The sequence below is a fragment of the Cherax quadricarinatus genome, chromosome 49 (assembly GCF_038502225.1).
Source record: "Cherax quadricarinatus isolate ZL_2023a chromosome 49, ASM3850222v1, whole genome shotgun sequence".
NCBI lineage: Eukaryota > Metazoa > Arthropoda > Malacostraca > Decapoda > Parastacidae > Cherax > Cherax quadricarinatus.
The window spans coordinates 7,984,276-7,998,810 of NC_091340.1; the positions used below are offsets into that span (position 1 = coordinate 7,984,276).

A 14,535-nucleotide genomic window follows, 5' to 3' on the forward strand; every position below is an offset into this window, starting at 1 on the left:
ATCGAACCACGGACACAGCGTGTGAAGCGAGAGTGTTGCCTACCAGGCTATGGGACATCTTAAGATTCATGTCACTGTCTGACTCTTTTGAGTTATCCTGGGTAATTTACACATATGTTACTAAATATGATACTTGTACTTATGTATACCTGTACCTAAATAAATTTACTCTCAAAGTTACTTATAGGCAGGTCAAGCCGGGCAGAAGTGACATATAAAAGTCTGATGATTTTGTTGAATGTATAAGTATATTTAGGTACAGGTACACTTAAATACAATTATACAAATTATCATATAGGGTAGAATATGTGTACATAGCCTAGGATAACTCCAGAAAAGTCAGACAAAGTGACTTATTTCCACTAGGGTTGTTGGAGCCCTTGAGAGAGTGATGGCAGGTGGACTGACTGATCTTACTCTCCCTCTCTCAAGAGTTAATAACCTTCACTTAGAAGTTCTTTTTGGATTATTGTCCTGGGGGAAGATAGGCGCGAAATTTATATTTTAAGCTTTGGCGCGCATCACCAGGGAAGTATTCCACCGCCGGGAAGATGTTATTACACCCCATAACACCTTCTCCCTGGCATATATACCTCTAATATCCACACATTTAACACGAAGGTAAAAACCTGTGATGGAAACAGGAGAGTATAATCGTTTTTATAGTTAATTATTGCAGTGTTGTGCTAGTGGAACTACTTTATAAGTGTGAGTGTTAAGCAGTGGTGAGTATGTTGTGGAGGCTGGAGGTAGTGATGGACTTCTTTGTGATATAAAATGGTATCCACCAGAGGGAATCCGTTATCGGAGACTGGTAGGAGAAGCACACTACCCACCCGTGAGTCCCGCAGGAACACCCGGGGAGCCCTGCAGGAGCCTGAAGATGAGGTGGGTCCTGCCTCTTTGTCTAATATCTGGGGCCAGATAGAGGGTTTTGCTCTGCTGGTTTAGCTTTTATGTCAGCTCAACCTTCCGCCCACTTCCAGGTTGCATCCCGGGACGAGTTAGCATGGCTATCAGTGCCGTGTTGGGGGTGTTATAAGCATTATTAGTGTGGGTTAACCAGGTTATAACCTTGATGCTGTCTGAGGGAGGAAATTATTACATAACTTGAGGCGGATGTCACCTCGCCCGGCCTCACCCCACAACCTGTAATATATTTATGAAAGTATGACACACACTGACTTCTTTTTCAGGCCACTTGTACAAGACAATACTCGATTATAGTTTGGATAGAATATGTAAGCCTAAATGTCCTGTGGAACGTTTTAAGAACGTAAGAACTGAGGAGCAGTAGGCCTCTTCTTTGATTTAGGCACAAGTACACACAGCAGATGTCATACATAGTGTAAATTACTCAGGATAACCCAAAACAAGTCAGACAATGCTATTTTGGTTGTAGGGAAGAAATGGGGCTCTAATTATTATTAAATGGAACTCTGGCATTACTTGACATAACAATGTATACAGTATGTATACTAAAAAATATGTATTTCTTATAGAAATTGTTTTGCGATATATTATTTTGGTTGTGCAGCATATGTGTGCCAAACAATGCTTATAATAATAATAATAATGAATATTTCTACAAGTACATGTACAAGTTATATACAGGCCTAACTGACATCAATGACATACTACTATATAGAAAGCCCCTTGTTATGCAGAGCATTTCAGGCATGTTAGGTCAGTTTTGTCCCCAGGGTGCAACCCACACTGGTCGACTAACACCCAGGTACCTATTTTACTGATAGGTGAGCAGGACCAGCAGGTGTCTTAAGGAAACATGTTCTGTTTTCAACCATACCAGGGATCGAACCACAGACTTCCGTGTGTGAGCTGAGTGTGCTAGCAATCAAGCTATGGGAAACCTTCAGTCTTGAGGCCTGGTCTCAGACCGGGCCACGGGGGCGTTGACCCCCAAAGCCCTTTCCAGGTAAACTCCAGGTTGAGTCATGTTGCATGACTGGTCACATGTAAACAAAGAAAAATTTCAACCAGTGGAGTAAGATTTAAGGTACTTTTGGTTATTTCAAGTTGGGTTAGGTAGGTTTTGTTTGCTTAATTTTTTTATTTGATAATATAAAATTCAAATTGTAATTAATGGCCAAAATTTGCCGAGGAACATGCTCTTGTACAGTAGTGCATGTATCTCATGTTCTTATAACTTAGCCAAATTAACCAAGCATAAAGTAATCAAACCAGTTAGCCAGTGTAACTTGCTGTACATTTGACACCGCAGTATTGGACCCCTGCTTAAACGAAATTGGATTTACAAAGATGATAACAAAGAAATGAGATACCAAAGTCCCAATATGACTCAGTGTTTAGCAAGCCGTTAATCAGACTAAGGGTCGACAATCTAATGATTTTTTTTATGACCAAGACTCAAAATTTTGTTAATTAAAAAAATTCTGATATTATCCTAACACCACAGGACTTTGAAAAAACAATAAATGACATGCCCATGCACTTTGCCCCAGGCCCAGACGTGGAACTTTGTGTTCATCAAGAACTGCAAGAAACCACTTCAATGTCCCTTAAGTATTCTATGGAGAGGGAACATAGACATAGGTCATCCCACAATCACTAAAAACAACAGACTTAGCCCCACTCCACAAAGGTGGCAGTAAAGCAACTGCAAAGAATTACAAACCGATGACACCAATGTCCCAGATCATAAAAGTCTTTAAAAGGGTTCTAATAAGCAAGACTGCTACCCAATTAGATACCCATCAGTTGCACCACCCAGGGCAACATGGGTTTAGAGCAGGTGGCTCCTTTCCAGCCCAACTACTGGATCACTATGACATGGTCTTGGATGCTCTGGAGAACAAACAAAATGCAGATGTATACAAAGACTGCGAAAGCCTTCGGCAATTGTGATCATGGTGTAATAGCACACAAAATACACAATAGAGGAATAACAGGAAAAGTTGGTTGATGAATCAATAACTTCCTAACAAATAGAATACAGAAAGTAATAGTAAGCAAAGTATAGTCAGATTTGGCTACAGTGAAATGCTCTGTTCCACAATGTACAGTACTCACTCCCATCCTGTTCATCCTCATATCTGACATAGACAGAAATGTAAACCACAGCACTGTGTCCTCCTTTGTGAATGACACCCGAATTTACATGAGTCATCCATTGAAGAGACTGCAAATCTCCAAGTGGACATCAACCAAATCTTCAAATGGGCCTCAGAAAACAATATGAAGTTCAATGAAGGCAAATTTCAGTTACTCCGCTATGGGAAACCTTAGGAAATTAAAACTGTATCGGAGTGTAAAGCAAGCTCCAACCACACAATAGAGTGAAAAACCAGTGTGAAGGTCCTGGGAGCGATAATGTCTGCGAATCGCACTTTAAAAGATCACACTAATGTATCTACTTCATCTGCTAGGAAAATGATACGATGAATGATGAGAATCTTCAAAGCTAGAAATGCCAAGCCTGTGATAATTCTCTTCAAATTGCTTGTTCTCTTCAGGCTGGAATATTGCTGTACACTAACAGCCCCTTTCAAGGCAGGTGAAATTGCAGACCTTGAGAATATACAGAGAACTTTCATGCTGATTCCCACGTTCCTACTCATTTTTATACTCCTACTGTTCATTTCCATGCTCCTACTCATTACTATTCTCCAGCTCATTACCATGCTCACTGCTCATTACCATGGTGCTCCTACTCATTGCTATACTCATGGTCATTCCCATGCTCTTACTGCTCATTCCCATGCTCATTTCTATGCTCCTGCTGCTCATTCCCATGCTGCTGCTGCTGCTGCTGCTGCTCATTCCCTTGCACCTACTGCTCATTCCCATGTTTCTACTCATTCCCATGCTCCTACTGCTCATTCCCATGCTCCTACTGCTCATTCCCATGCTTCTGCTCATTCCATGCTTCTGCTCATTCCCATGCTTCACTGCTCATTCCCATGCTTCTACTGCTCATTCCCATGCTTCTACTGCTCATTCCCATGCTTCTACTGCTCATTCCCATGCTTCTACTGCTCATTCCCATGCTCCTACTGCTCATTCCCACGCTCCTACTGCTCATTCCCATGCTCCTACTGCTCATTCCCATGCTCCTACTGCTCATTCCCATGCTCCTACTGCTCATTCCCATGCTCTTACTTCTCATTCCCATGCTCCTACTGCTCATTACCATGCTCCTACTGCTCATTACCATGCTTCTGCTCATTTCCATGCTTCAACTCATTCTCATTCCTCTACAACTCATTCTCATGCTCAAACAGCTCATTGCCATGCTCGTACAACTTTACCATACTCCTACAATTCATTCCTACCCTTGATGCTTATTCCAGCATCCCTGCTGTTAATTTCTACACCCCTGCTGCTGTCTCCCACACTCCTACTGCTGTCTCCCACACTCCTACTGCTGTCTCCCACACTCCTACTACTGTCTCCCACACCCTTACTGATGTCTCCCACACCCTTACTGATGTCTCCCACACCCTTACTGTTGTCGCCCACACCATTACTGCTGTCTCCCACACCCTAACTGCTGTCTCCCACACCCTTACTGCTGTCTCCCACACCCTTACTGCTGTCTCTCACACCCTTACTGCTGTCTCTCACACCCTTACTGCTGTCTCCCACACTCTTACTGCTGTCTCCCACACCCTGCTGTCTCCCACATCCTTCTCTCCCACACCCTTACTGCTGTCCTTTCTCCCACACCCCTACTGCTCTCTCCCCCACACCCCTACTGCTTTCTTCCACACCCCTACTGTTCTCTCTTCCACAGCCCTACTGTTCTCTCTTCCACAGCCCTACTGTTCTCTCTTCCACAGCCCTACTGTTCTCTCCTCCACACCCATACTGCTTTCTCTCCCACCCCTACTGCTGTCTCTCCCACACCCCTACTGCTGTCTCCCACACCCCTACTGCTGTCTCCCACACCCCTACTGCTGTCTCCCACACCCCTACTGCTGTCTCCCACACCCCTACTGCTGTCTCTCACACCCCTACTGCTGTCTCCCACACCCCTACTGCTGTCTTCCACAACCCTACTGCTGTCTCCCACACCCCTACTGCTGTCTCCCACACCCCTACTGCTGTCTCCCACACCCCTACTGCTGTCTCCCACACCCCTACTGCTGTCTCCCACACCCCTACTGCTGTCTCCCACACCCCTACTGCTGTCTCCCACACCCCTACTGCTGTCTCCCACACCCCTACTGCTGTCTCCCACACCCCTACTTCTCTCCCACACCCCTTCTGCTCTCTCTCCCACACCCCTACTGCTTTCCTACAACCCTACTGCTCTCTCTCCCTCACCTATACTGCTCTCTCCCACACCCCTACTGCTCTCTCTCTCATGCCCCTACTGTTCTCTCCCCCACACCCATACTGCTGTCTCTCCCACACCCTTACTGCTGTCTCTCCCACACCCTTACTGCTGTCTCTCACACCCCTACTGCTGTCTCCTACACCCATACTGTTCTCTCCCACACCCCTACTGCTCTCTCTCCCACACCCCTACTGCTCTCTCCCACACCCCTACTGCTCTCTCTCACACACCCCTACTGCTGTCTCTCCTACACCCCTACTGCTATCTTTCCCACACTCCTACTGCTCTCTCTCCCACACCCCTACTGCTCTCTCTCCCACACCCCTATTGCGCTCTCTCTCCCACACCCCTACTGCTCTCGCCCACACCCCTACTGCTGTCTCTCCTACACCCCTACTGTTATCTTTCCCACACTCCTACTGCTCTCTCCCACACCCCTACTGCTCTCTCTCCCACACCCCTACTGCTCTCACCCACACCCCTACTGCTCTCACCCACACCCCTACTGCTATCTTTCCCGCACTCCTATTGCTCTCTCTCCCACACCCCTACTGCTCTCCCACACCCCTACTGCTGTCTCCCACACCCCTACTGCTCTCTCCCACCCCTACTGCTGTCTCTCCCACACCCCTACTGCTGTCTCTCCAACACCCCTACTGCTGTCTCTCCCACACCCCTACTGCTGTCTCCCACACCCTTACTGCTCTCACCCCTACTGCTGTCTCCCAAACCCCTGCTGCTGCTGTCTCCCACACCCTTACTGCTCTCTCTCACACTCCTGCTCTCTCCCACACCCCTACTGCTTTCTCTCCCATACACCTACTGTTCTCTCTCCCACACCCCTACTGCTTTCTCTCCCACACCCCTACTGATGTCTCTCCCTCACCCCAACTGCTGTCTCCCACACCCTTTCTTCTGTGTCTCCCACACCCTTACTGCTCTCTCTCCCACACCCCTACTACCTTCTCATATGCATACTCTCTGCCACACCCGTACTGCTGTCTCTCCCACACCCTTCCTGCTGTCTCTTCCTCACCCTTACTGCAGTCTCCCACACCCTTTCTGCTGTCTCTCACACCCTTACTGCTGTCTCTCACACCCTTACTGCTGTCTCCCATACCCTTTGTCTCCCACACTCTTACTGCTGTCTCCCACACCCTGCTGTCTCCCACATCCTTCTCTCTCTCTCACACCCTTACTGCTCTCTTTCCCACACCCTTACTGTCCTTTCTCCCACACCCCTACTGCTCTCTCTCTCCCACACCCCTACTGTTCTCTCCCACACCCCTACTGTTCTCTCTTCCACACCCCTACTGTTCTCTCTTCCACAGCCCTACTGTTCTCTCTTCCACAGCCCTACTGTTCTCTCCTCCACACCCATACTGCTTTCTCTCCCACCCCTACTGCTGTCTCTCCCACACCCCTACTGCTGTCTCCCACACCCCTACTGCTGTCTCCCACACCCCTACTGCTTTCTCTCCCACCCCTACTGCTGTGTCTCCCACACCCCTACTTCTGTCTCCCACACCCCTACTGTTCTCTCTCCCACACCCCTACTGCTCTCTCCCACCGCTACTGCTCTCTCCCACACCCCTACTGCTTTCCTACAACCCTACTGCTCTCTCCCACACCCCTACTGCTCTCTCTCTCATGCCCCTACTGTTCTCTCCCCCACACCCATACTGCTGTCTCTCCCACACCCTTACTACTGTCCCTCACACCCCTACTGCTGTCTCCCACACCCCTACTGCTGTCTCCTACACCCATACTGCTCTCTCCCACACCCCTACTGCTCTCTCCCACACCCCTACTGCTCTCTCTCCCACACCCTTACTGCTCTCTCCCACACCCCTACTGCTCTCTCTCACACACCCCTACTGCTGTCTCTCCTACACCCCTACTGCTATCTTTCCCACACTCCTACTGCTCTCTCTCCCACACCCCTACTGCTCTCTCTCCCACACCCCTACTGCTCTCTCTCCCACACCCCTACTGCTCTCTCTCCCACACCCCTACTGCTCTCGCCCACACCCCTACTGCTGTCTCTCCTACACCCCTACTGTTATCTTTCCCACACCCCTACTGCTCTCGCCCACACCCCTACTGCTCTCTCTCCCACACCCCTACTGCTCTCTCTCCCACACCCCTACTGCTCTCTCTCCCACACCCCTACTGCTCTCTCTCCCACACCCCTACTGCTCTCTCCCACACCCCTACTGCTGTCTCTCCCACACCCCTACTGCTCTCTCCCCCACACCCCTACTGCTGTCTCTTCCATACCCCTACTGCTGTCTCTCCCACACCCCTACTGCTGTCTCCCACACCCTTTCTGCTGTCTCTCACCCCTACTGCTGTCTCCCAAACACCTGCTGCTGTCTCCCACACCCCTACTGCTCTCTCTCCAACACCCCTACTGCTTTCTCTCCCATACACCTACTGTTCTCTCTCCCACACCCCTACTGCTTTCTCTCCCATACCCCTACTGCTGTCTCTCCCTCACCACTACTGCTGTCTCCCACACCCTTTCTTCTGTGTCTCCCACACCCTTACTGCTCTCTCTCCCACACCCCTACTACCTTCTCATATGCATACTCTCTGCCACACCCCTACTGCTCTCTCTCCCACACCCTTCCTGCTGTCTCTCCCTCACCCTTACTGCAGTCTCCCACACCCTTTCTGCTGTCTCTCACACCCTTACTGCTGTCTCTCACACCCTTACTGCTGTCTCCCATACCCTTTGTCTCCCACACTCTTACTGCTGTCTCCCACACCCTGCTGTCTCCCACCCCCTGCTGTCTCCCACATCCTTCTCTCTCCCACACCCTTACTGCTCTTTCCCACACCCTTACTGTCCTTTCTCCCACACCCCTACTGCTCTCTCTCCCACACCCCTACTGCTCTCTCCCACACCCCTACTGTTCTTTCTTCCACAGCCCTACTGTTCTCTCTTCCACAGCCCTACTGTTCTCTCCTCCACACCCATACTGCTTTCTCTCCCACTCCTACTGCTGTCTCTCCCACACCCCTACTGCTGTCTCCCACACTCCTACTGCTGTCTCCCACACCCCTACTGCTGTCTCCCACACCCCTAATGCTGTCTCCCACACCCCTACTGCTTTCTCTCCCACACCCCTACTGCTTTCCTACAACCCTACTGCTCTCTCCCTCACCTATACTGCTCTCTGCCACACCCCTACTGCTGTCTCTTCCACACCCTTCCTGCTGTCTCTCCCTCACCCTTACTGCAGTCTCCCACACCCTTTCTGCTGTCTCCCACACTCTTACTGCTGTCTCCCACACCCTGCTGTCTCCCACATCCTTCTCTCTCCCACACCCTTACTGTCCTTTCTCCCACACCCCTACTGCTCTCTCAACCACACCCCTACTGCTCTCTCCCACAGCCCTACTGTTCTTTCTTCCACAGCCCTACTGTTCTCTCTTCCACAGCCCTACTGTTCTCTCTTCCACAGCCCTACTGTTCTCTCTTCCACAGCCCTACTGTTCTCTCTTCCACAGCCCTACTGTTCTCTCTTCCACAGCCCTACTGTTCTCTCTTCCACACCCATACTGCTTTCTCTCCCACACCCCGACTGCTGTCTCCCACACCCCTACTGCTGTCTCCCACACCCCTACTGCTGTCTCCCATACCCCTACTGCTGTCTCCCACACCCCTACTGCTGTCTCCCACACCCCTACTGCTTTCTCTCCCACCCCTACTGCTGTCTCTCCCACACCCCTTCTGCTCTCTCACCCACACCCCTACTGCTGTCTCCCACACCCTACTGCTCTCTCTCTCACACCCCTACTGCTTTCCTACAACCCTACTGCTCTCTCTCCCTCACCTATACTGCTCTCTCCCACACCCCTACTGCTCTCTCATGCCCCTACTGTTCTCTCCCCACACCCATACTGCTGTCTCTCCCACACCCTTACTGCTGTCTCTCCCACACCCTTACTACTGTCTCTCACACCCCTACTGCTGTCTCCTACACCCATACTGCTCTCTCCCACGCCCCTACTGCTCTCTCCCACACCCTTACTGCTCTCTCCCACACCCCTACTGCTCTCTCACACCCCCCCACTGCTGTCTCTCCTACACCCCTACTGTTATCTTTCCCACACTCCTCCTGCTCTCTCCCACACCCCTACTGCTGTCTCTCCCACACCCCTACTGCTCTCTCACCCACACCCCTACTGCTGTCTCTCCTACACCCCTACTGCTATCTTTCCCGCACTCCTACTGCTCTCTCTCTCACACCCCTACTGCTGTCTCTCCCACACCCCTACTGCTGTCTCTCCCACACCCATACTGCTCTCTCCCACACCCATACTGCTCTCTCCCACCCCTACTGCCATCTCTCCCACACCCCTACTGCTGTCTCTTCCACACCCTTACTGCTGTCTCCCACACCCTTACTGCTGTCTCCCACACCCTTACTGCTGTCTCCCACACCCTTACTGCTGTCTCTCACCCCTACTGCTGTCTCCCAAACCCCTGCTGCTGTCTCCCACACCCTTACTGCTCTCTCTCTCACACTCCTGCTCTCTCTCCCACACCCCTACTGCTTTCTCTCCCATACGCCTACTGTTCTCTCTCCCACACCCCTACTGCTTTCTCTCCCACACCCCTACTGCTGTCTCTCCCTCACCCCTACTGCTGTCTCTCCCTCACCCCTACTGTTGTCTTCCACACCCTTTCTTCTGTGTCTCCCACACCCTTACTGCTCTCTCTCCCACACCTCTACTACCTTCTCATATGCATACTCTCTGCCACACCCCTACTGCTGTCTCTCCCTCACCCTTACTGCAGTCTCCCACACCCTTTCTGCCCTCTCTCTCTCTCCCACACCCCTACTCCTCTCTACCACACCCCTACTGCTCTCTCTCCTGCACTCCTACTGATATCTCTCCCACACCCTTACTGCTGTCTCTCCCACACCCTTACTGCTCTCTCTCCCACACCCCTACTCCTCTCTCTACAACACCCCTACTGCTCTCTCTCCTGCACTCCTACTGCTCTCTCTCCCACACCCTTACTGCTGTCTCTCCCACACCCCTACTGTTGTCTCTCCCACACCCCTACTGTTGTCTCCCACACCCTTACTGCTCTCTCCCACAACCCTACTGCTCTCTCACACCCCTACTGTGCTCTCTCCCACACCCCTTCTGCTCTCTCTCCCACACCCTTACTGCTTTCTCTCCCTCACCCCTAGTACTGTCTCTCCCACACCCCTACTGCTGTCTCTCACACACTGCTGTCTCCCACTCCGTTACTGCTCTCTCTCCTACACCCTTACTGCTCTCTCTCCTACACCCTTACTGCTCTCTCTGTCTCTCCCACACCCTTACTGCTCTCTCTCTCCCACAACCCTACTGTTCTGTCTCCCACACCCCTACTACTTTCTCTCCCACACCCTTACTGCTGTCTCCCACACCCTTACTGCTGCCTCCCACACCCTCACACCTCTGTTGCTGTCTCTCATACCTCTGTTGCTGTCGCCCACACCTCTGCTGCGGTCTCCCACATCCCTAGTTCTCTCCCCTTTACCCATGCAGTTCCTGCACCCCTGCATCTTCCCTATGCCCCTGCATCTCTTGCCCTCCTTCAACACTCCTGTGTCTCTGCCATTCTGGTCTCCCTTTAACTCTTTCCAGCTCCTCTGCAGCTCTTTCCCATGATCCCATAATTCTCTCCTGTGCCCTTGCAACTCTCTTGCACCCCTTGCAACTCTATCCTTTGCTCCAGCAACTCTCCCACACCCTTGCAACTCAGTTTCCTGCACCCTTTCAGCTCTCTTCCCTGCCCCTGCAGCTGTCTACTGTGCCCTTGCAACACTTCCTCATCCTGGCAACTCCCACTCCCCTGAAGCCCTCCTATGCCCCTGCAGCTCTCCTATGCCCCTGCAGCTCTCCTATGCCCCTTCAGCTCTCCTATGCCCCTGCAGCTCTCCCATGCCCCTGCAGCTCTCCCATGCCCCTGCAGCTCTCCCATGCCCCTGCAGCTCTCCCATGCCCCTGCAGCTCTCCCATGCCCCTGCAGCTCTCCCATGCCCCTGCAGCTCTCCCATGCCCCTGCAGCTCTCCCATGCCCCAGAAACTCTCCTATGCCTCAAAAACTCTCATGTTCCCTGCAATTCACTCTCACACCAAACAACTTGAATTCCCACCCCATAAGTTGATCAGCCCACCCATCCCACCTTCATTATCTCTCAGTAAGCAGACAGTTAAGCACATATTGTGTATAGTGTTGAAGAAAGTGACTGCTGTATACAGTTCATTGCATACTACAAATATTTTAGTTCCTACTTATATTCTGTAATACTTGTACAGTAGTACCTTGGTGCTTGAACTTAATTCGTTCCAGAAGGCTGTTCCAGTGCCTATCTGTTTGAGTTCCGAACAGATTTTTCCCACACAATTTTCTTTTTGATTGGCTGTTATCACTAGTCTTAGCTCCCATGGTGACTTATTTATACAAGTACAGTAGACCGTCGTTTAACCCTTTGAGGGTTTTGGCCATACTAGTACGGCTTACGACCCAGGGTTTTTGACGTACTAGTACGCCTAAATTCTAGCGCCCTCAGATCTAGTGAGAGAAAGCTGGTAGGCCTACATATGAAAGAATGGGTCTATGTGGTCAGTGTGCATAGCATAAAAAAAATCCTGCAGCACACAGTGCGAAATGAGAAAAAAAAAACTTGGACCGTGTTTTTGGAATAAAACAGCGACTTTGCACTGTATTTTCGTATGGTATTTATTGTTGTATTCTAGTTTTCTTGGTCTCATTTTATAGAATGGAAGACATATTACAGAAATTGAGATGATTTTGACTGGTTTTACAATGAAAAGTACCTTGAAATTGAGCGCAAAGTAGCAAAAATGTTCGATTTTTATCCAAGTTCAAAAGTAAACAAATCATGCCAAGTGTCCAATACACGTCAACTGGTGAGTCTAATATTCTTTCACAAGTGCGCTGATATTATTTATACCATTTCTACACTAATGCAGTAGTCTGCAAAACAGTAAATCTTCTATTTTTTTGTAAGAAAAATTCAAAGTGGAAAGCCAAAGAAATATAAGAGGGGCCTGGGGATGTGACTAACGAACAGAGAACTTGTGATTTTAGTCCCAGGAATGTCTTTTTTGTTTATTCTGGACCCTATTCGGAAATTGGCATCTTTTGAAATGTGTGTGAAATTGGCAAAATTGCTAAATTCTGACCACTTTATTGGATAGTTGAAATTGGTAAATGGGTGGTTTCTTGTATTCATTCGATAGAAAAAATGGAGTTCTAGCAAAATAGTTATGATTTTTGTCGACTAGTACATTGGAATTGGCCGAAAATAGGGCTCAAAGTGGGCAAAATCGCTGATGCGTTAGCATCGTAGAGACCGCTAACTTTGTGAGAGCATAATTCCATAAGTTTTCCATCAAATTTCATACTTTTGGTGTCATTATGATCGGGAAAAGATTCTCTATCTTTTCATAAGAAAAAATAATTTTTTTTTTTAAATTTGGCCGACCCTGAGAACAAGTTTCGGAGAGAGCCTGTCGACCCTCAAAGGGTTAACACGGTAGTTACGTTCCTGAAAACACAGTGTTAGGCAAAACCGTGTTATACAAACTGCAGAACTTATGGGAAAAATAGGGTTATGTTCCTGGGAGCCCCCAAAAAGCCAAACAACTTTTTTGACCTCCAGATCTTATAAAATAAAAGTGAATACTGTATGTAATTGTAGTGCATTATTATGGTATCTTACTGCTTAAGACTACAAATGCAATAGAAATAATAGTATTTCTTACTTTAGATTTTGGGTAATGGTGTTTGTGGATGATTGTGAAGAGAATGGATATGGATGGTGTGGCCCTACTGGGCTAAGGTGGATGGTTGTTGGTTATCGGCAGAAGTGGATGGTAGAGGTTCTGGTACTGAAGTCAGTGGTTGTATTGGAGTGTGCATAAATTCTGTAATGGATCTCTGGGCTCTATTACCCTGCAGTACATTATACAGCTGACAGTAAAGCATCATCAGCTGGTCTAGACCCCATTTCAAAGCACTGCTTCTAGATTTGTCAGGGTCCTCTTCAGTGAAAAAGTCTGCTAGTTTAGCAGCAACATGGAACTGCTCACGTAACTGCTGCAATGTTAACTATTTTTCTTCAGGTTCTTCTTCATCTTCTATTATCTCCCTCCCTTGTATCTGTGCATCAAGCTCTGCCAACATTTCTTCTGGACTCCTGTCTTCATCATCATCATCTTCTAAGACCTCGTTTACATCTTCATTCATATCTTCAAAACCGTCACCTGGTAATCTCCTTGCTGGGAGGGTGGTGTGGGTGGCTTAGGGAGGCGGGGGATGGCAATAGGTCTCTCCCGTTGACACAGTGGTGTAACCCACTAACCCACAGACCATCCTGCCTGGCGGCGGGCGACCAGGTGCTCAAAATTTTTCCCCCTCGTGCAAATGTGTTAAACTAATTTTACGAAGTGTTACACAAAAATATGCTGCAATTCTTCATTCATGCTATAACAAAAATGCTCTAAACAAAATCATCTTAAAAGACAGTCTACTGTAATATGAAAAAGCACCAAAAAATGCAAAGAAACAGAAAATAATTTACAGCAAAGTTCTGGCAGGTCATGTTTGGTCGAGTGCTGAGCAAACGGTCAACTACTGAGCGATTTTTTTACTGAACAAAGTGCTCAAATAGAATTGTTTGCGTAGGGAGCAGTTTGAGTACCAAGGTTCCACTGTACAGTGGACCCTCGACCAATGGTATTAATCTGTTCTAGAGAGCTAGCGATTAGTCGATTTAATTTTCCCCATAAGAAAAAATGGAAATCCAATTAATCCGTTTCAGACAGCCAAAAATATTAACAAAAAATATTTTTTTTAAAGATTAAATATAAATATACATACAGAAAACAATGACAAATAAATATAAAGCACTAATAAAATGGATAAATGAACATTTAAAATCACACTTACCTTGATTGACTTATCTTTATTGACTCGACTTGTTGGTGCATGACAGACATGTAGGAGGCAAGAGGGAGACAAGTTTATTATGCTTCAATATGATGCTAATATCATCTCTATGGCTTATTTATCTATCACAATTCATCTAATATGACATTATAAACAATATTAATAACATAGAAACATGATAAGCGATATGTTTAAATTTCGAACGTATCGCTTATCGAACTCTTCG

General features: G+C 48.3%; 1 protein-coding gene across 4 annotated transcripts in view; it reads left to right on the top strand.

Moving 5' to 3' along the window:
* Nucleotides 1-606: 606 nt before the first annotated feature.
* Nucleotides 607-14,535, top strand: part of LOC128696996 (ATPase family AAA domain-containing protein 2) — a 257,949-nt gene continuing 244,020 nt past the window's right edge. For 2 of the 4 annotated variants that reach the window (XM_053788480.2, XM_053788483.2), the window contains exon 1: nt 607-888. In XM_053788480.2, coding sequence (XP_053644455.2) covers nt 778-888 — 111 coding nt within the window. In that variant the 5' untranslated portion in view covers nt 607-777. The remainder of the gene's footprint in view (nt 889-14,535) is intronic. The other 2 variants (XM_053788481.2, XM_053788482.2) reach the window with 1 other exon arrangement.